This window comes from Halyomorpha halys, unplaced genomic scaffold (assembly GCF_000696795.3).
Source record: "Halyomorpha halys isolate HHAL.00 unplaced genomic scaffold, Hhal_1.1 Scaffold633.1, whole genome shotgun sequence".
Classification (NCBI taxonomy): Eukaryota; Metazoa; Arthropoda; class Insecta; order Hemiptera; family Pentatomidae; genus Halyomorpha; species Halyomorpha halys.
Window position 1 is genome coordinate 300429 of NW_027112276.1, and position 20553 is coordinate 320981.

Sequence of the window (20553 nt, forward strand, 5' to 3'; positions counted from 1 at the left end):
TTAAATAAAATATATTATTACATAAAAAATATTGACTCTTAATATGTATTGTATAAGTTTTAACGGGATGAATGTACTTAAAATTTGCATGTGGTCCGTGAAGATAAATAAATAAACATTTTGAAGAAGCTTTATAAATATTTGTTGTAAAAAATGAATAATTTGTTATTTTTTTCGTATTTATTCATAAATAAATAAACATTTTTAAGAACCTTAAAAATATATAATTTTAAGGCAAAATATTGAATAATTTATTTATTTTTGCGTTTTAATGAACATTGCTTTTTATATTAGTAGATATAATTATATTTATAAAAGAAAAAAATAAGGTTTGGTATAAAATAAAAATCATAACGGCCTAGAGACCGAATGCCCTACACGATAACCGCTAAAGAGGGGTCCTATTACCCACCACCAAGCCCCATCGAACCCTAAATCGACAACTACAGACTTGTTATTCTCCCAATGACGCCTCCCCTGGCATTCATAAGCCTTTATTGATTCCTTCGTTCCCAAGCCACCTAACTTTACACGCCCATTTTACTCTTACGTCTGTCACACTATTGGAATCTTGCCAAAATATGTATATACTTTTTTAAACCACGATTTATTTTCTTTAAAAAAACTCGTACTTGTTATCTAGGTATTATACAGGTGCTGCTCTATAATTTTACTTTTTCAGCGTACTTACTAAGCTTTGAAAAATTTATTACAAAAGTAATAAATGAAGGATAACGAAATACGGAATGATATAAATGCTATAAAAATATTAATTTATATAAGTATCAAATTTGTGGGTGTGAAAATGTTTTTGATGTAAATTTCTTTTAGCTAGTATTTGGTGTTAATATCTTGTAGACTAAAATAATAAATTTAAAAAAAAATTATGTATCAAAAATTGAAATAAAATTAATAAATTTTTAGCCTTTTTGGAACTAAGTAAAAACGACTTCGAAACTTCGCGTGATTTGTTCCAAAAATTTGCAAGTTGATTGAGAACTTCAATTTATACTTTAAAAAATTAAACAAAATTTAAATATATTTTACAACTCTTAAGACTATTACCTCTGGTTCAAAGTACATATCACTGATTTTCTCGTATTCGACGTATACTGTAGATTGGACGACCCCAGTATGACTTCAGTCTACGATACTTTATTTGTACGGCAAATTAGACTAAAAAATATTTATTTATATTTTTTTTGTGTCGCGTGTGCCACCATCAAGGTACCCAAGCGATACGTATGTAAAGTTAAAAAGTAAGAGGACTGGCACAAAACCAGTTCAAAGAATTTAATTTTACTCTTTGACTTGGTTTATCCAATCAGAAATAAGATATCGGAGTGGAAGGTCGTTGAACTTGTCACAAAGAAAAAAAAAATATTTTTTTAGCTAACAAATATTTTTTAAGAGTACGATGAATACTAAATTACTGTTAAATTGAGTTTTATGTATTCAGAAATGGATATCTGATTGTATTTGAACTGGTTTGTGTAGATGTATAAGAAGATTAAATAATGTTTTCAAAAATATATAAATCGTAATTCATTTCCAATTTTATTCTACCAGGTTTCATTTCATATTTTTTTCATCTCGCTGAAACAATGCTTACTCATTGCCGGGGGAAAAAGTCGGTTTAAAATAAAAGAAATAACTGTTTTGCCAGAGCGAATTGTAGAACGAAATAAAGAATTTCGCTTAATATGGAATTCTTTAAAGCCGGATCCCAGGATATATCTTGCCTTTTTATTATTATTATATTCCACCAGTATACAGTTGACTGGAGGCAGCGAAAATCCATCCTTACTGGGTTTTTTTTTCAGCCTGTGTGTGGGACCGCTATTGAGAGGAATAGGGCTCCACGTGGAGCTGTCGGTAGGCGGGGCCTCCACCGACCGCGGGCACAAAACAAGAGATGATTGGACGCTGGGGGAGTTTCATTGGTCGGATGGTTAGGAGCGGCTCCGCCTGGCGCTGTACTTTCAACATAGAATGAGGGCGTGACTTAGGAGAGCGTCAACCCCCTCCAGTAGTCTTCTAGCCTTTTCATTGGACCCTCGCGTAGGAGCTGGGCGAGCTCCACGTGGAGCCGGGTTTTTACCGCTGGGAAAAATGTGTGCGGGGAAGTGTTGTCGGGCGGTGGGAGGGGGAGACTAGTGAGGCTGGTAATCAGGGTGGTCGGGCCCTTGATACGGCTGCCATATTTGTGCAAACCGACAGGGGGTTGAAATCAGTGGGAGAGAGAGGGATGGGGAGGGATGGAGGGAGCGATAGAGAGCGATAGGGAGAGATGGAAGGAGCGAGAGGGGAAAAATTGGAGGGACCTTTTGTGTTATTGGCGGGGGTGGAAGTGTACCGGCGGCCATTTCCCCTTCGATTTTTTTTCTTTTTTTTTTTTCGTTCAAAGGGAAGAAGAGTGCGTGCTCGTCGAGGCGAGTGCCGCCGGAGGGGAAGTGACGAGCCCGAGGTGGTGGGGGGTGGGAGTAGGGGAAGGCTCTGGCTCAGTCGAGTGCCAGCCATCGAAGAGGTACAGTCGCCCGTCTTGTTGTGAGTTCGTGTGATCTGTTGAGTGGTGCCTTGCACTGAGTGGTGTTCTGTGGTGAGTGAGTGTGGTGCACAGTGTCCAGTGATGTTCTGATGTAACATGTACCCTACAGCAGGAATGAATGCAGCAGCAGCAGTTGCCGCAGCGGCGCGCCATCCGGTAAATACTCAACGTATTATTTCCTCTCCGCCATTTGTCGTGGAATGACGTGTATCTTATACGTGTTTCTCGCCCCTAATCCTCTATAATAGACATCCAATACAACGACTATCAGTAACGAAGTTTCAGTAACTGCCGGTAATTAACCTACTTTCTCTCCACGTGTGGGCTATCGTCGCTCCACGTGTACTTTCATTTGTATAATAACCTTCCCCAATTACAAATTTGAACCATCAAACTAAACACACCTTTTGTTAGACCTATAATACTAATCATTCTACGTATTCAGACCATAGTATAATGTCATCTACATTACCGACGCCTTTCTTGATGGATACGGGAATTTATGGCATTCTAAATTTTTTAGGTTTGTCCCTTTACCTTGATCTTATTACTTAAATATTTAAAAAAAAATTTTTTTTGTTAATTATTTCAATTTTTATAATAATTTACGATTTTATTTTCTCTTAGTTTTTACGACCATCATTTAAATTTTTAAAAACCATAAGTGTTATATTCGTGTATACAATATTTTCTAGTTTTAAATTAAAAAATACTTCCTATTAAATCATTTTGTGGTTTTGTTTGTTAGATTTAGTTTTAATGAAAATTTTAACCTGTAACTGTTTCTACGTGTGTTAATAATTTGGTTTATGCTAGTAATACTACAGAAAAATAATTTAACTAAAGTACGAGATAAAATTTATTTATATTTTGTTTTCCCTGACTGCTTTTCCTTGTATTTTTTTTTTTTTTTTAATATTTGTAATAAATTTGTATGAGTTTTAGTTTTAATGAAATTTTTAGATTTTCTTTTTTCTACATATATACATAATTTATTTTCTATATGTAATGACATATTATGTTATATTTGATTTTTTGTATCAACAGATATGAATATTAATGAAGGAAAACCGAATTTTCCGTTGCGACTTAATGAACCAATTCACTCTTTTAACGATTACGTCGGCCAATTTTACACGCTTTTCTATGCAGCAATTTTATGCTTACGTAACATATATTCCTAAAATATAATCTAACTATCTATATCCACTAAAGTGCTCCTTCATTAACTGCGATCAAATAGAGACGAGAATCCGAATGTAAATAAAACAGTGACTCAACCACTCAATTTCGTTGAACTGTTGGAACTTCAGTGAAATATCAACCATATTTCATCTTTCGAGTATACTGGAGTCGGGAATGGAAGCGTATTTTTATTATATCGAAGATTAATTAGCAATAATTGAAACATGAGTAGAAATATTTTTAGGGTTTGTTGTTCCTTGAGCAAATATTTGAGAGCTGTTGGAACAACTGGTTTCATTGGGTGTTGTTAGGCTTGTTTGTTCTTCTGTATTTGTTCCCAGCACCGGGGGAATAGAAACGGAATTTATACTCGAATATTTTTTTTTTAATTATCTTTATCCTTTATATTTTTATTGAAAGTAAAGCGTTAAAAAAGTTGTGCATTAGAGTATATTTTTTGTTAGTAATACACGTGTATCTTTTTACGAGCAACATTTTTAATATTTGATATTTAGTAAAATTTCTTAATGCTCTTCTTTAATAGCAAGTAGTTTTTATTCACGTTTAATTTTTTTAAAATTATTGAACATTTTAGAATTATGTTAAAACTAAAAAGAGTTTTAATCCGAAGGGATGTCACAAGGTATAGTGATTGTTCTGTTCTACCCCACCTATTCAAAACACCTTTAAAATTATTCTATTCTGTCATAGTTATAAGCCTTTTGAAGATTTCCTTGTACATCTGGGTGTTTTAAAGGAGTACAGTGGGTTACTTTTGATATTATATATAAAGTTTTCTTTGTGTGGCTTGCTTTATTTATTATGTCCTCTTTAATCTCATATCTTTCCTGGTCCGCTTTATAAGGAAATCATAACAAACAAATATAAAAATAGCATCCAGTCACAACAACTATTATAAATAGAATATTTTGATAGGTATTTTTCCATTCTTCGCTATCATTGAAATAGCGTAGAATGATAAAATAATATTCAATAATCCCATTAAACCAGTATAACCGTTAAATGATACAAAATTAAAAATAAATATTTTGTAAAGGTATTGTTAGAAGACCCAGTACTGTACCTAAATATATTCCTTACCTGTGAAGTGCAAGCTTTGAGCTTTCAAGAAACCTCTTAACTTTCTCCAGTGCATTGTGAAGGCATGAGGTTCTCGTATAGATGCCTCATACCTCGTATGATGATGTATTTTTTTTAAATTTCTTATTTTATATTTTAATTTTATTCTTGTGATATTCATTGAGAACATGATATTTCAATATTAAGAAAAAAAGGTAAACCCTTCAAATTTTACCTTTTCCAGGATATTTTAAAAACATTAGTATGTTTAATGTATATACTTTGTTAATTACTTTTAGGTCGAGTTGTGATATTAATTAAAAAACTACAGTCAGTTTAAACGAATACAATTGAATTAGAAACATATCTAATTAAAGAAAAACCTGTTGAACATGTAATAAAATATAAAAGTCAATAACTCGTCATATATATAAAGGTTTATGCAATGGAAGGTAATGTGATATTTATTTAATGCTTGTTAAGTCACATAGTGATTTTAATTTGTCTAACAAGTACTTTTTTATTTTCATTTTATTAAACAAATTATTAATAATTTAATAGAAAAAATTAGAAAATAGTATTTTTAATTTAAAAAAATTCTAACATAAAATTCATTACATGTCATGTAAAGGGAGCTAATGAGGAATAATATTTTCGTCTATTACTTTCCTTGTTTAAATACGTTAAAATTCAATTTTTTTTTCTACAGAGTCATTATAATTTATTCATTTATTTTTTATATGATCCATTAAAGAATTAAAATTGTCCAGTGCACATTATCAAATTAGAATGAAAATTTAATCAGTTTATATAACACTTTGAATAACATCCAAAAAATATTTGTATATTGCTTTATTTATAATTAACGACTTAAAAAAAATTAAATAAATTGGAATGTTGATTTTTACATATTTTTTCCTCTCTACATTGGCCTCGTTCCCGGAAAATTCCCAAACAGGATTTTTTAACTGCCTATTCAAAGAGTCCCATTGACTAATCCAATATCAATTAATGAAATTAAAGTCTGCCTGGTACTCAAGGGAGGAATAATTATTCAAATCTCCTCTAATCTCAATAATTTGGAGGTTACGCCTTTGTATAATCTCAGAAAATAGTCCCATTAATGTTCCATTCGGGCGTAGGGACAATTTTAATTTGTAGTCAATGGGTTATTAATAAAGTGTCCGGATAATTACCTTCATGTCTCTTTAGAAAAAAAAAAATAAATAAATGGTAATTAGTGTTAAAGAATTCATGTCATAGCGAGTCAAATAAATTAACGATATAGTTAGTAGGAATTTAGGTGTTTTTCTTTTCCTGATAAATAACAGGCAACATTGAATTAAGATTTAGATAAAATTTGTTTTATCATTTATGATGTTTGTTTATATTAAAAAAAAAAAAAAATTGCACTTGTTTTGTATCCTTAGTCAAACATTTCATAAGCACTTCTGTATTAAACTACCAATTTGCTCATATCATAATATCAAAAACAATTTTAGTATAAATGAAATGATAGTAATGTTAATTGCATATATGTTAATATATGATTCTTAAATATTGAAATTTATGGATGTGTTTATATATGTATTGATCAATTTTTACTTTTCTGCTGATGATAATTATTTATGAGAGTCTCGAGGCTCAGTCAATAATATTATATATTTATGCGCTGCGATTTAGTAATATTATTATTTACTGTACAAATGACCCTACCCCCACAAAAGAAAAAAAAAAGAAAAATCGTTTACTGAGTACTGATTTAAAGGAAATTAAATAAATTAGAGGGAATTTTTAAACCATAACTGCTGATTTAAATGTTTTTATATTCTAAATTAAAAATTATTATATTAAAAAATATATATATATTTTTTATATATTATATTTAGTGTTTGTAATCAGCATCTGAGGTAAAAATTTTAGTGGTCCATTTTTATGTACATCGTTATTTTTTATGGTAATAACTCTTGTGTCTTTAACATTAAATTTATAATTATAATTTGCAAGGCAATTCTAATTAATATTGTTTGGTAGTGTCATTAATTTTGATTCTTGACTGTACATAGTTTTTATTAAAGTAATAAAAAATTAGGGTGAAATAAATTTTTCTCTTCTTGGGGTATTAAAATGTATTTGTACAAAACTACATTATACTTTTACCTCTGCCCATAGTAGGAAAACATATCTAACTAGTTGAAAGACAAGAGCAATTAGTCAATTAGACACTAGACCACAACGAACTGTAATAAACTGCCTCGTAGACTCCAACAGACTGCTGCACAATCTTTGGCAGATGTTCAAGGTGCTCTAACATATTCGTTTTAATTGGCTCCCGCCTACGTTTCAGTCTGTCCCTTACACATATTTTAATGGCAACCAGGAATTATAATTCTCGCATTAGTTATGTATGGAATTTATTACAATAGATCGTAAAATGGAATAACAAGAAATGATTTGACATTCAGACCTGACCGATTCCAACTACATGGTTTATAAAAATACACTTACAAAACAATTCAGAAATACTTCAAACTAATAAGGAAATTCGAAACTCTATTCTTAACTGTATCACTTTAAACGTACACTTTCAAGAACGACTTGACAAATATTTGCTCATCAATATAAGTGCTTCAATGTTGTCATTGGAAATGCCTCTGAATTCATTCTATTCAATTTTAATTCTCAAAATACTTCTCATTTATATGATAAATAATTTTTTCAAAGTGCGATTCTTAGCAATCATATTATATTTTTCCAATGAAAAATTTTGTAAAAAAATTTTAAAACCTTTATAGACCTCAAAATCTGGATAAAAAAACATATAAAAGACATTCTGTGCACAAAATCATTTTCAAGAACTTAATTTTGGGGAAAAAACAGGTTATAAAAAGATGTAATCGGTAAGGTGTATAAAACCTTTATTTTAAACTTTGGAACTATAAATTGTTTATATTGGAAGAAGATCGCTGACCTTATGATTTATTTAGATGTTTCTGTCAATTTACCTATCTATATATTATATAAAATTTACCCTTCCTAAGGGTTAGCATAGGAAGTGGGGACATTTTTCTGCCTGACTTCTCTGACATTTTTCTCGTTCGTCCGCCTTTTCTTAATATCTCCCTTTTACATATTACAATATCTCACCTATACCATATCTATTTCACCTATCTATTCACCTAACTCTTTACCATATTTATAACTATTTTTAATAAGTATTTTCTTACAATTTATTAGTCTAGATCTGTATTGAGAACTTTAATCACACCTAAATATATTTATTAGTAACTTATTTTCACCTACATGTATACTTCCTTATATTCCTATTATTATTTCTTTTTTAAATACTTTATAAACATAACAATTGTTTTGAAATGTTTTTTATTTTGATGTTTTGTCAATTCTATAATGTTTCTATCTTGTTTTTTTTTTCATTTAGTTCGGCAAAGTGGGGCGATACATAGTAATATATAGAATTGTAAGTAATATACGACACTCAAGTTTATACTTTTCTTCTACTCATAACATCTAATTAACGTAACGCTCTAAAACATGCTCCTAGTTGCTACGTAATATGTACGTTGCCGTCTAAATTACTCTACTAAGTCTATTCTTAACCACTCCATTAACAATTTACCAGCCATCGCCTGTAGCCTCTATAAATTGGAGAATAATTAGACGAATTAGCGAGAAGGAGGGAGAGACAGGTGAACCTCTTCTTGCTGGTCATCTGTATTCATTGCTCCATCTGCCCAATCAGCAGCATGATTGCATCTGCCCCTCCACCAATCACCGTTATTAATACAAATCATTTTCTCCGTAGTGCCGCCCCTAATGGACTCCAGCGTCAGTCGATATGTTGTAGCATTAGGGGGAGAGTTTAGGAGCATTAATCATCCTATGGATTGGTTTTGAAGTTGAAATTACCTAAAAATTAGGAGTATTGTAGAATTTAATGACATTATTTAGTTGACTTACGTAAAAATAACATTAAACCATTAAAAATCAATTATATCCTAATAAAGTGCTATTTTATATTTCAAAATCTGAATTTATACAGCTGATATCCCAAGCAATCCTAACACTATCTTCATCACAAACGACTAACTTGTAATCCTCAAGAAAGGAAACTCCACGTCGATTCCGACTATTACAGCACTTACTGGACAAATGGTTTCAACTTCCATTCCACTACAAAATACTGTTCTACATGATTATAATAAGTCCTATCTAAACATTCAGAGTTGTTAAGCTTTGGGGATCCACTAAACCTTAGAATTCCTCTCGTATCCAATCCTTACCATCCAAACTCCAAATAATAATAAGCAAAAAGCCTCAACAAGGTATATTATGTGAGAGATTTTTTAATTATTTTTTTTTTCAATATTTTTAACTAGCTATTACTATCATATACTCATGTTCCCAAATACCTTCTTGGAAAATTAAATGAAAGAATCGATCTTACCGTTTCATGGGTTCTTTTATGTATTAATAATACTTGAGAGTTATAATACTATAAATTGTGTATAATTTTTTTTATAACAACTAATGCGTCTATCTAAAGCTCTTATACATTGTGTAAGTTGGCGTAGAATCCGAGGGGTCAGAAGGTGGTATCCTGTAGATTTACGAAGAGTTAAGATTTTTAAAAGATATTCAACCTCTGAGGAATTAACCGTTTTAGAAGTTAAGATGTTGCTCTTACTTCTATAGAACAGATCTGCTACATTGGACTACATCTGGACGAGACCAACTTGGAATCCTCTAGACTGAAAAGACGGGAAACTGCACGTGGATTCCGACTATTACAGCACTTACTAGACAAATGGTCTAAACTTCCAACTCATTACAAAGCTCTGATCTACATGACTGTAATAAGGCCAATCTGGACATACGGAGTTGAGCTCCTCAATGCTCCTTACTTATTCACAAATAAAATCATCCATAATATCCTTAACGTTGCATATATAGATATATAATTCTTTCAATATGAACTCCCTAATCGGGCAAACCCACCGTACCTAAATTTAGCAAGATAAAATTATATATTTCTGACTTTCTTAACTGTTTGCTGGAAATATTTACCTAACCAAATACAGGATTATTGCTAATATTTCTTTTATTTTTTTTTAAGTGTATTAATATTCTATCCTGCGCATTCGTTTGGAATCTCTGTTTCTTTATGATAGCTTAATTAAAATCGCCCAGAATTATTATTAATCTTTACCTCATAAGCTCTATAAGACCTTTATCTGGTTTCTATTTCAATTTTTTTATTAAAAATTAATAAAAAGTGGTGTAACATTTGTTTATTATAGAATAATATCTTAATTATTAAATTGTTTTCACATTATGTGTAAATTATCTATGGTAGTAAATGAGTCTTATCCTTTAAGCACATTTTTTTTTTTTTATATCTGTGTTAATATTTTTAAATAATTAAATAAAAAAAATTAGGGATTCAACGCTCCTATTGTTTAATGTTTAATTCATACGGAGTTTGCTTACGGAATATGCAAAACAGTATTTGTATAGCAGAGTATGGCTCCGACTGTATACAGAGAACATAGAAATTCTGCTTAAGAGGAACAGTAAATGTTTGCTTGCTCTGTCGATACAGAGGTTACAACACACGTTAATTTTTAACTTGTTACTCTACCCTCCACTAGGGTTCGAGACAACGCTAACAATCTCACCTTTTTAGTTGTTTTTATTAAAATATAGCGACGTTGTTACAAGTGTCGTGTGGGTTGCGTAAAACGCGTTGGTTGTTATCTTGGGGAGTGTATCACTATGATTATAGAGTGGGCCTTGTTTTCGTGACCCTTGGGTTAGCGTTATAGTGTGCGTCGCGTCTAATAACCCACATCCCGCTCACGATAATTTACAGGACTAATTTGTGAGGCGGCAAAATGCCCCTAGTATTTTCTCCTTAATGTCTTCCTATATTTCAATCATGATACTCTTTCAGAACTTGAGATGATACAGAAATATTTTAGCGTTACAAGTGATGGTTCGTTGACTGTGTATAATACATACATTTTGTACTATCCGAATCAGTAACAACAAAAAAAAATTGAGTATTTTTTTTAACATTTTGGCCCAACTATATGTGTTATCGTCATGATCTCAGAAAATTTTGAAAAAGCTAAAGAAAAAAAAATACAAAATATTTCGTAGAAAAATAACATTCTATTCATTATGTTGTACTAGCTCTTCATTTCAAAATTATTAATTTTTTTTTATGTATTACAAGATAATTTTGATTTTTTAAAATGATCTCACGACTGTTTAATATTGAGGGAAAATGGTTGAATGTGTTAAACGTCTAGCAAGCATTCTACAATTTATAAACATTTTTTTAAAGAAAATAATTAAGAAATTTTGGTTAAATAAAAGTAACGTCTATAATTTTTTCCGAATTGATTTTAAAATAACATAAATTCTAATTAAAAAAAGAACACCACAATTTAAGGATTAGTATGATAATGGTTTCTATGATGTTACATGTATGTTTAAAGATTTTCTTTATCTTGAGTCATACTTAGGAACAAATACAGACGTTTGATGAAAAAAATAATTTTCCTAAAATAACAATTAATTTTGCTTAAAATGTTTGCAATATCATTTTAACGGTTTTATTTATTAAAAAATCTCATACATCAATTATTCTTTTTTCGTATTCGTTTTTCAGGGTTAAAAAATTTTTTCTTTGAAAAAAAGTTTTTCATTCTGATTACATTGCCAATAAGTCATATAAATATAAGCTGTCTTACGTGTTATTTTACCTCTTACTGTTTTCGAAAGAAAAAAAATGCATACTTACATATATCATATTTCATATCGAATCAGATAACTTTTAAATTTGAATATAATACTGAGAAATTATTCGTGTCCTAGGAATGAAGTTATAACCGTACAAAAAAGAGTAAATAAAAGTTATATATTACACTATATTATATTTAAAACTTTATAATTTATTATTTTTTTCTGCTGATTATCCTCATATCCTAAACGTACTCCTCGTTTGACAAAACTCCAGGAGCCAAATGCATCGGATGTCTGACCTTTAGCTGGAATCCGGAGCGCACTGTTGGCTCAGGTTGTTGACCCATTTCCTTTCCATTCCTCTCCAGTGAGACGCCGTGCAGGAGAGAAACCGAGAAATCCATATAAGCCTTCTTGGGGTACAGGTATGCCGAAGACTTCGGTATCTCAGTAAAAGATTCTCGGACTGTGCTTCGAAATGAAAGGAATTTTTTAATCTTTGGTGGGAAATGTTTGAACCTGAATTAAGGCGTAGAGTTGAAAAGGATGGGGATATTAGAGCTAATGTTTTAAAATTATAACTGAAAAAGATTTATTAAAAAAATTGTTGAGCTATTTTTAATACCAAAGTTTTATAAAAGTAGATTTATAAAAAACTTACAATTAAATTTTTTTTTATTACAATTACAATGATAAAACTTTAATGTCAAATAATCTTATGAAAAATAAATACTATGCATAAATATGTCTCAACATAATATCTCTCCGATCTAGTTTTTCTTTGGTACGCAGGTTTATATTCGGTAGCGGCTGAAAAATTGCTCAATTTAAGTGTGAAACCATGTACATATAACAGTATGGAAAACTGGTCTGTAACTCTGATAGATACTTCTCGCTTTTTGAGAACATGCCATATGTATAGTGCAATATTTTGGGCAATGGAACTGCACTCCGAAACAATTATTCACTTTGTTAAAAGGCTATAATTGGAGAGTTCTTTGCAATTATGACGGGCTACACTGGAAAGAGCTCAGTGGGTTAACGTGTAAGGGATGAATGCCATACCACAATTGTTACAATATTGATATGATTGTTTAGTTTTATTAAATATAATTAGCGTATTGTTGTTTTAAATTATTGAGTAGTTAAAAGAATGTTTTTAAAGCTTATAATTTTTTTTTTTAATCGTTGTTATTTATGTGTGATAGACGGATAATTTTCCATTGTCTATACGTTTGTAATTTTTTTAAGAGATCCATTGTTTTTATTTCTTATAAATAATAAATTTCATTTATTCATATCTCAACATCAACAAAGAATACTATACCAGTAAAAATTTATTAGCCTGATCTATGTTAGTCTATCCAATTACAAGCCACTTAAAAAGTAGGAACGTTTCTATTTAATTTTAGAAAGTCAAAAGCTGTGGAAGTGGATAAGAAGAAAAAAAAAGTTAGGAGGGGGTAATATTGTTTAATCTACACAGAGTAGGGACAGGGTGAAGGGAGTTGTAAAAAAGGTTCACCAGGTGTGTTGCCTAGCCTGTTCAGCTACCTGTTTGGGACCTCCTGTTTATCTTCGTCCCTTATGTCGAGGGACCATGTGTTCAGGGGTCTGGCCTCTTCTAGGCATCTGATCCTCAAGTCTGTTCTCTTAAGTATAGGTTAGGAAGATAGTGGATTTTCTTTTCAACACTGTTGGCATTTTCTTTCCGGAACAATTATCTTTATTGAATTTCATGATGCAAACAAGAAGACTTTTATTTATAAGGACTATATACATTGTAACAATTGAGTAAACGGAATACTGCCTTGTTAAAGTGATATTCGTATATGATTTACATAAAAAGTAGATATTTTTAACACAACCTTCTATGTGATTTATTGTATCTTCTTCTAACAAAATACTTAACATAGTTATTCTGATTTTTCTTTTAACAAAGCGATAACAGATGATTTTTGAACAAGTTAAAAACTTTAAATAAAAGGAAGATAGTCTGAGTGCGGTCAAAAGAACTCAAATAGTAATCAAACTATTTATTATCAGACAACATTTCGTCCCACTTTGCTTAATTGAGTTAAACTGAAGGAACTCAAATCGATGAAATCCGTATTTCTCAGCAAAAATCTATAAACTCCCGTAACCCTTCTGCTATAAACTTTCGGAACATGCTTTAACTCTTAACCATACTTTTAACTTCGATATCAATTCTCTCTTCTGTCCTTAATCATAAAAACACCTCATATCTTAAGCCTTATCAAAGTACTTTAAATTTTAAAGTGCTTTAGAACCGTTTTAACTAGAAAGAACCCGCCAATATTGGCTTAACTCATAAATTAGATAAAAACTATAAACGAAATGGAAAACTTGTATTAATAGTCTTTTCCCCTATGTATAGGTGTATTATAGGTTAATTCGACTACTGCAAAATAGGATCCAACTTTTTTAATGACTAATTTGAGGTTGTAATATAAAAATTAAAGTAAGCTTATTAATATTTTTAATATATTTAATAATATGATAGTAATAAAAGCTGTTAATGAGCAGATTGTACTTGAGAATGGCCGAAACGTTGGATATTAAAGTGAATCAATCAAGAATAAAGTGAAGAAGAATGAGATCATATGGATATATTTTATTAAAATTAATAATTTATGCACTGGATCTCTAATTCCTTGGTTAGTATTCAAGTTATGACCCGAAAGAATGTTTTTAAATTATTTTTTAAGTACTAAAAAGTTGTGACTTACAGTACAAAAAAATCAGGACCTTATAGTAGATAAGGACCTTATACGGACGGATTCGACATCGGAGCTAATCTGAAAGGAGAGGATGTTTCGGCCTCTCGAACTCTGTTGACTCTACTCAGCTTCTGTTTGCTCACATCAAGGCAACCATTAGACCAAGCTCTTACCAGTGCTGTGTAAATGTGTACAGAACCTACCGCCTTTTGGACAATTACTCTCTAGTTTACGGTAGTTTTCCTCTTTTTTGCCGTGCGGCAGGATGTGGGATGTCCTTGGGTGCTAACTCACCGGCGCAGATAGATGCACTCATATATATTCATATAGGACAATCAACGAGGATGAAGAATTATTAACTAGTTATTTACAAGTTAGATGACAATGAATTATTTTAATATGCAATAGGAGTGCATTGTTCCTGTACAGGAATACAATTCAAAAAGGTAGTTGATACACCGAAATGGCAAAAATACCTTAATGCCTATTCATGACCAAACTATACTAAGTAACATGGTACAGATATCAAGTACTTTACATTTCAATCATTTTTCGAATGAACATACTTAATTACTATAAAATGTACTCTTTTTTATTTATAGTTAATTAGTTTTAATTATACTAAAAGTTAATGGGTTTTTAAGGAATAAACTTTGGGCGTTTATTTAAAATATCTTATGGTCGTTTTGATATTGCAGTTGATTGAAAAAATAGTTTTCCATTTATGGCGCCCAGAATGTCTGATTTGATAGATTATTTTTTTTTTTTTACTTGGTATTAAGATATTGATTATAAAAAACCTTTTGTATTTTTCGTCCATCTTCATAATTTGTTGATTTGTTTTATCTGTCCGGTGACGCCAGTCCAATCACAAATCTACTAAATCAGTCTTAATGCAATTCTCTCATCTACGTTTTGGTGTACCCGTCGTTCAGGGTTTATTAACATTTTAGGGATCCATTTGTTTCCTCCCGTTTATTTGTTTAAGTCCCGATCTATTATCATTATTTTTCTAATTACAGTTTGTTTTGTAGACGATACGGTTGTAGTTACGTGGAATTAGGATACTATTGTGAGAATAAAATATCATAGGCATAAAAAAAAATATCATCCATTTTTTATTTTTGTGAAAATTCGTATTTAAGCGTTCGTAAGACGCTGTAGCCTAATTTAAATTAATTTTTCTTAACCAATTTTTTTTTTTTTTTTTGTCGACTTTACTGGGATCAACTTTTGGTTTTTTATTTTATTAAATTAATTAGCAAAATAGTTTAAGTTTTAGAATTAATAGAAGTGCGTTTCTGTTTTAAGAGTGATAAAATTAATATTTAAAATTATTTGCAGATGTATGTTATATATACATACATAGGACTAACTCTAAAGTAAAAAATAATATTTTTTAAAAACATTTTCTAGTATTCTATGTGCGGAAGAGATTTAAAATTAAAACATTTAGTACACCAATACAGCTAAATGTTTTTCTGTCTTACATTGTTGAATAATGTTTTTCATTGTACGTATGTCATATATTTACATATTCCATTTTATCTTATTTCCTCTTTCTAGAATTATAAAGAAATCAAGAGGAAAATAAAGAGATAAAGAAATACAATAGAATTTCCATTCAGCTCCTTTTTTCTTTTTGAGTAAGAATTGGAACTAAGCGAGGAAGCTGCCAACTGAGGTTCTTATTGCTTTTAAAACATTTTTCCAGCTATTTCCTTCTCGACATCTTTCCTCTCTCCCATTTTATTTTTTAACAGTCCTTTTATTTTTTTCATTCGTGAAACTTTTCTCTTCCAGGTTTATTTTTTTTTCTTTCCCACTCCCTCCCGCCTTGAGTTCTTAATAGAAGTTCTCGTTTTTCTTTTAAGTCCCCTCAAAGAGAGAGAGGCATGTTCTCAAAGAAGGATTAATTACTTATCCTTGGAAATAAAAAATGAAAATGTAAACGCTCTGCAAACAGAACTTGCGGAAAGTTGGAAGGTGAAAATGTTTTTTAGAAAATCCATTAACTTTGTATTTTATAATTTTAACTGTTACAGTCAAAGTTGAAAAATGCGAAGTTAATTTATTACGTTTGTTGTTATTATTTTATCCTCTATTTTATTAATAAACATTATTCTTAAGAATTTTTTTTTATATAATATGTCATCTGCGTTTAGAGTTTTTTCTTTTAATTTTTTTATGACAGTAGACTTGTTTATGTTTAAAGTAATTGGAAGTGCATTAATTCTGCTTTCTAATAGTTGTAGTGAATTTTAATTTGGGTAAAATTCAGAAATTGTTCAACTGACATTCACAGTAAAAAACAATATTCCTCCGGAGAAAATAGCTTTAAAATTTTAATTTTGTATTTCTTTGAAATCGAAGTTGTCTTGCAATTCCATTTTTTAAAAAATGGACTACTTTACTGGTAGGGAAAAGGGACAATAATATATTTTAAAAAATACTTTGAACCTGATTGTTGTGGTAGGTTATATATTAGTGTTGAAATAAGTTAATAATATAATTTATTATTAAATTTTACGTGGACGTAATAGTCTGCAGTTTTATAAATCAATGTGAGACTGTTATGCTAAAATTAAAATATTCCTCGGTGATGAACCTAAAATATATTTTAAGGCTATTTGGATAATTTTTGTTATTAATAATAAAATTATTAGTCTCGAACATGATCACAAAAATATTTATAAAATAAAAAAATACTATTTTTAAATAAAATCATTTTTTCTTGTCTCCTAGGGCGCATTGCCAAGAACCCTAATATTTTTCGACCTTATATTGCCCAAAAAAAAAAAATATATATATTTTATTGAAATATTTCCACTTCTGTAGCCTTTCCTTGTAAACAATAAATGGTATTATTGCAATTTGTTTTTTTATGAATTAAAAAAATATTCTCACGTATTATTAATTGCGTAATCTGACATTTTTTCGATTCCAACTTGTGATTGTATTGTGTTTGGTGATTTTCGGCAAATTTCCACCCAAATATTGAATGCCTTTTCGCACTATTAGTAGATAGTATCTTTAGCACCATCCACACAATTCTCTTCGCCATACTAACAACACAAGGAATACAAAAGGAAAGTAAGAGGTTGCTTGTGTGCGATCTTATCGAGGCTGAGAAGGGTTTGGTTACTTCTTCCTTTGAATAGCTTCCAAGCTGTGCTTGCTTCTGTAAAATTTGTTATGTCTCGTTTTACCTTTACTCTGTATAAATGCATTCATATGTAGTATAATTTTTTTTTTATTCACTGCAAATCGAACTAGGAAAATTCTAAAAATCATATATTTCATTTTTTCTCATAATTACCAATGAATAGACTGTCCCTGAACTCTCTGAAATCGTTGAGTAAAAATTATTTTTTTGGGCATAAAAATATGGGTCTGCCTTTTTTATTTGAAAAATCTAAAATACCACATAAACACTTCATTATATACTGGTATGGGTATACATTTTTTATTAAAAAAGAACAAAAACTTCAAATTTGTCATAAAGACGAAGTTTTTCATTTCGAAGAAGTGTATAAAATATATTTAATGGGCCCGTTTCAATAGGACGTGTGTGAAAAAGAACTCTATTATGTAATTAAGAAACTTTTTAAAATTTAATTTGGCAATTATTAACAGCTTTTATTTAAAAATCTGTTGAAAACAAGATTTAAGACTTTGAATTTAATAATTCAAACATGTTTTTTGAAACAACATAAAAGTGTTTTTGCTACATTTAAGTCACAAATCCGACATAGTCTATACAACATATCAAATAAATGTTGAAATTTTCTAAAGTGATTCATATTATATTTACAAAAATAATTTTGCAATGACTATTTTGTTTTTTATCATATACCTGGTCATTTCTGACATATGAGATGGTTATACTGTAGGTAACCAGCTTTTCTAACCGGTGTATCAGAGTCGAATTCATTTCGTCGGGCCTCCACTAATGAAAAGTCAACCCGCCCAGCCCATAATCGTACCGGCGCCGCTGCAGACAGGATTGCTGATTTGACTTTTTAACTCACTCGCCTACATTGGCTCCTAGTATAATATTTATTAAGGCGATATTAAGTTAATTTCGGAGAGATGTTTAATTACTTTAATGAAAAACCACCTTCCATAATTTTTTCCTCGATGGTTCCGTACCCACTTTTTAAACTGTTTGAGGTTGAAGAGACCGACTGGAATAGGCCTCGGAGGGCGCTAAATATTCAAGCTGGCTCTCTGGCATTTAGCAAGCTCGTTTAATGCTTCCGTTGACGGCCTAACCGAGTTAGCATCTCTCCCTCACTCCCTAATATCCCTCTATCCCTCCTCGCTCCTTCTTTCCCTCCCTCTTTGCCTCTTTGAAGGATATTCTTCCCTTAACTGTTTTCCGACCTAATCTGTTAGTCTAATCTCTCAATTCGTTAAGCATTCCTTGTCATTATGTAGTCGTTATGGGTCTTGTATAGTCACTCTATACATTATGCATTATTTTGAAATTGTTGGTTTGAATAATATTAAAAAAGAAAAAAAAAGGAGAACAATGGAAAATTTAAAATTATCTTAAGCAATTATGCAGTGTGAAAATAAAATAGAAATGAGATGTAACACTCTTTATAATTATATTGTAATTAATTGCTAAATATTGTTTTAAAATTTTCTCTGTCATTAAAATTATAAATGTTCAGAATATATAAGATGGGAAAACGTAAACATCATTTTTCTTCAAGTTCTAAATATAATAAAAAAAATTAATGAATAATGTAACACGAATTTCAATCATAATTCTAATCAATCAGAGATTTATATATTAAAAGTCAATATACCTGCTTTTTGGAAAGTTATTAGTTAAAATTATTATGAATATAAGTTAATTATTTATTGAAAATGTTTATTTGTTACACTAAATAAAATTTTAATATAAACTTAATACTTTTATTGGATATTAATTCACCAACTAAAAATTTACTTAAAAATAAATTAACTAAATAGGAAAGAATTGATCATTTCCATTTAAGTCCATGTGATAGGTATGGTCATTACTGAGCTCCAAACGCCTTGATCATACCTTAAGTAATAATCAGGTATTATTTTTTAAGATTGAGTGGAACGAAAGTTCTAGTTTTAGGATAAACTCTTTAACTCTTCAATAATTACGGGATTTAGTTATTTGTTATTTACTAATTATATATAATTATATCGATTTTTTATCCTTATTTTAATCCAATAAATCACATTAGTAATTCCTAACAGCTTTATTATATCACATATTCTCTTAACTTATTCCACGCAAAACTAAATCGAGGATGCAGTGGTTATCCAACAGAAGATTGAGGGAGACTGCATGATAAAATCTTCAGACCATTAACATTTCCTCTAGTGAAGGGAAAAGAGATGGTAGAGCTATGGCTCACGACCCTCTCTTAAGTCATTAGGCTGTAGCTTAGCGGACATTACCTTCGTAGTCCCACGTATTGCTCTGTCGTACGTGATAAGTGGAGTCCCGAAACGTAATTGGAAGGATGACAAATAGCGCGATCTAGTCTTGGTATGCTATTCTAGAACTAAAAAAAAAGGTAAAAAAATGAATTTTAGGTAATCCTAAATATGATCCTTGTTTCATCAACTGTATAAGATTTGAAAATAAAAATAATTACTGTAAAAAAACAAAAAAAAAAACACGTTGGCACGGATAAATATATATATTTTTTTTTTTGCTGACTGCACCCTTCGCGACCATCTTCTGCACTTATTAATCTACGATCAACTATCTACACCTCAACTTAAATGTTTATGTTTACGGTGTGAATCCAGATTTTTTTTTAAGAGGGGGCAGAATTCAAATTAAATATAATAAACTCTGTTTTTATACATATTTAGCACTATTGTTATTTTGTATCTTATGTACTTTTTTTTGTTAAATAAGACTTAATTGGAATTTGGTCCTGAGGATTTTTATCCCACTAAAATAATAAAAATCTGTTATAAACTTTTTATTTTATGGCATGGTTTTATGTGTGTATGGAAGAATAATTTAGAAACATTTTAACATACTTCTGATCCAGAGAAACTTTCGTTCTACCTAAACCATATCCCAGAAGGTACGAAAAACACTTTCGAATTTTATTTTTAGCCTATGATGGCTGGCACTCAAAACGTCCATATTCTCGGCAAGATAAGTCAGAAGTGGGCGAAGAGCAAATATTCCATTTCATTTTTTTTTTTTTTTTTTTTTTTTTT

The 20553-nt window shown here is 30.3% G+C and overlaps 1 protein-coding gene across 12 annotated transcripts in view; it reads left to right on the plus strand.

Moving 5' to 3' along the window:
- The window catches only part of LOC106684956 (transducin-like enhancer protein 4), a 267440-nt gene that overhangs the window by 53928 nt on the left and 192959 nt on the right, over positions 1-20553 (plus strand). For 8 of the 12 annotated variants that reach the window (XM_014427347.2, XM_014427349.2, XM_014427353.2 and 5 more), the window contains exon 1: positions 2489-2704. The exons of the other annotated variants lie outside the window; for them this stretch is intronic. In XM_014427347.2, the coding sequence (XP_014282833.1) occupies positions 2645-2704 (60 nt within the window). In that variant the 5' untranslated portion in view covers positions 2489-2644. Of the gene's footprint in view, positions 1-2488; positions 2705-20553 lie in introns of those variants that run through there. 12 annotated transcript variants of the gene reach the window in all.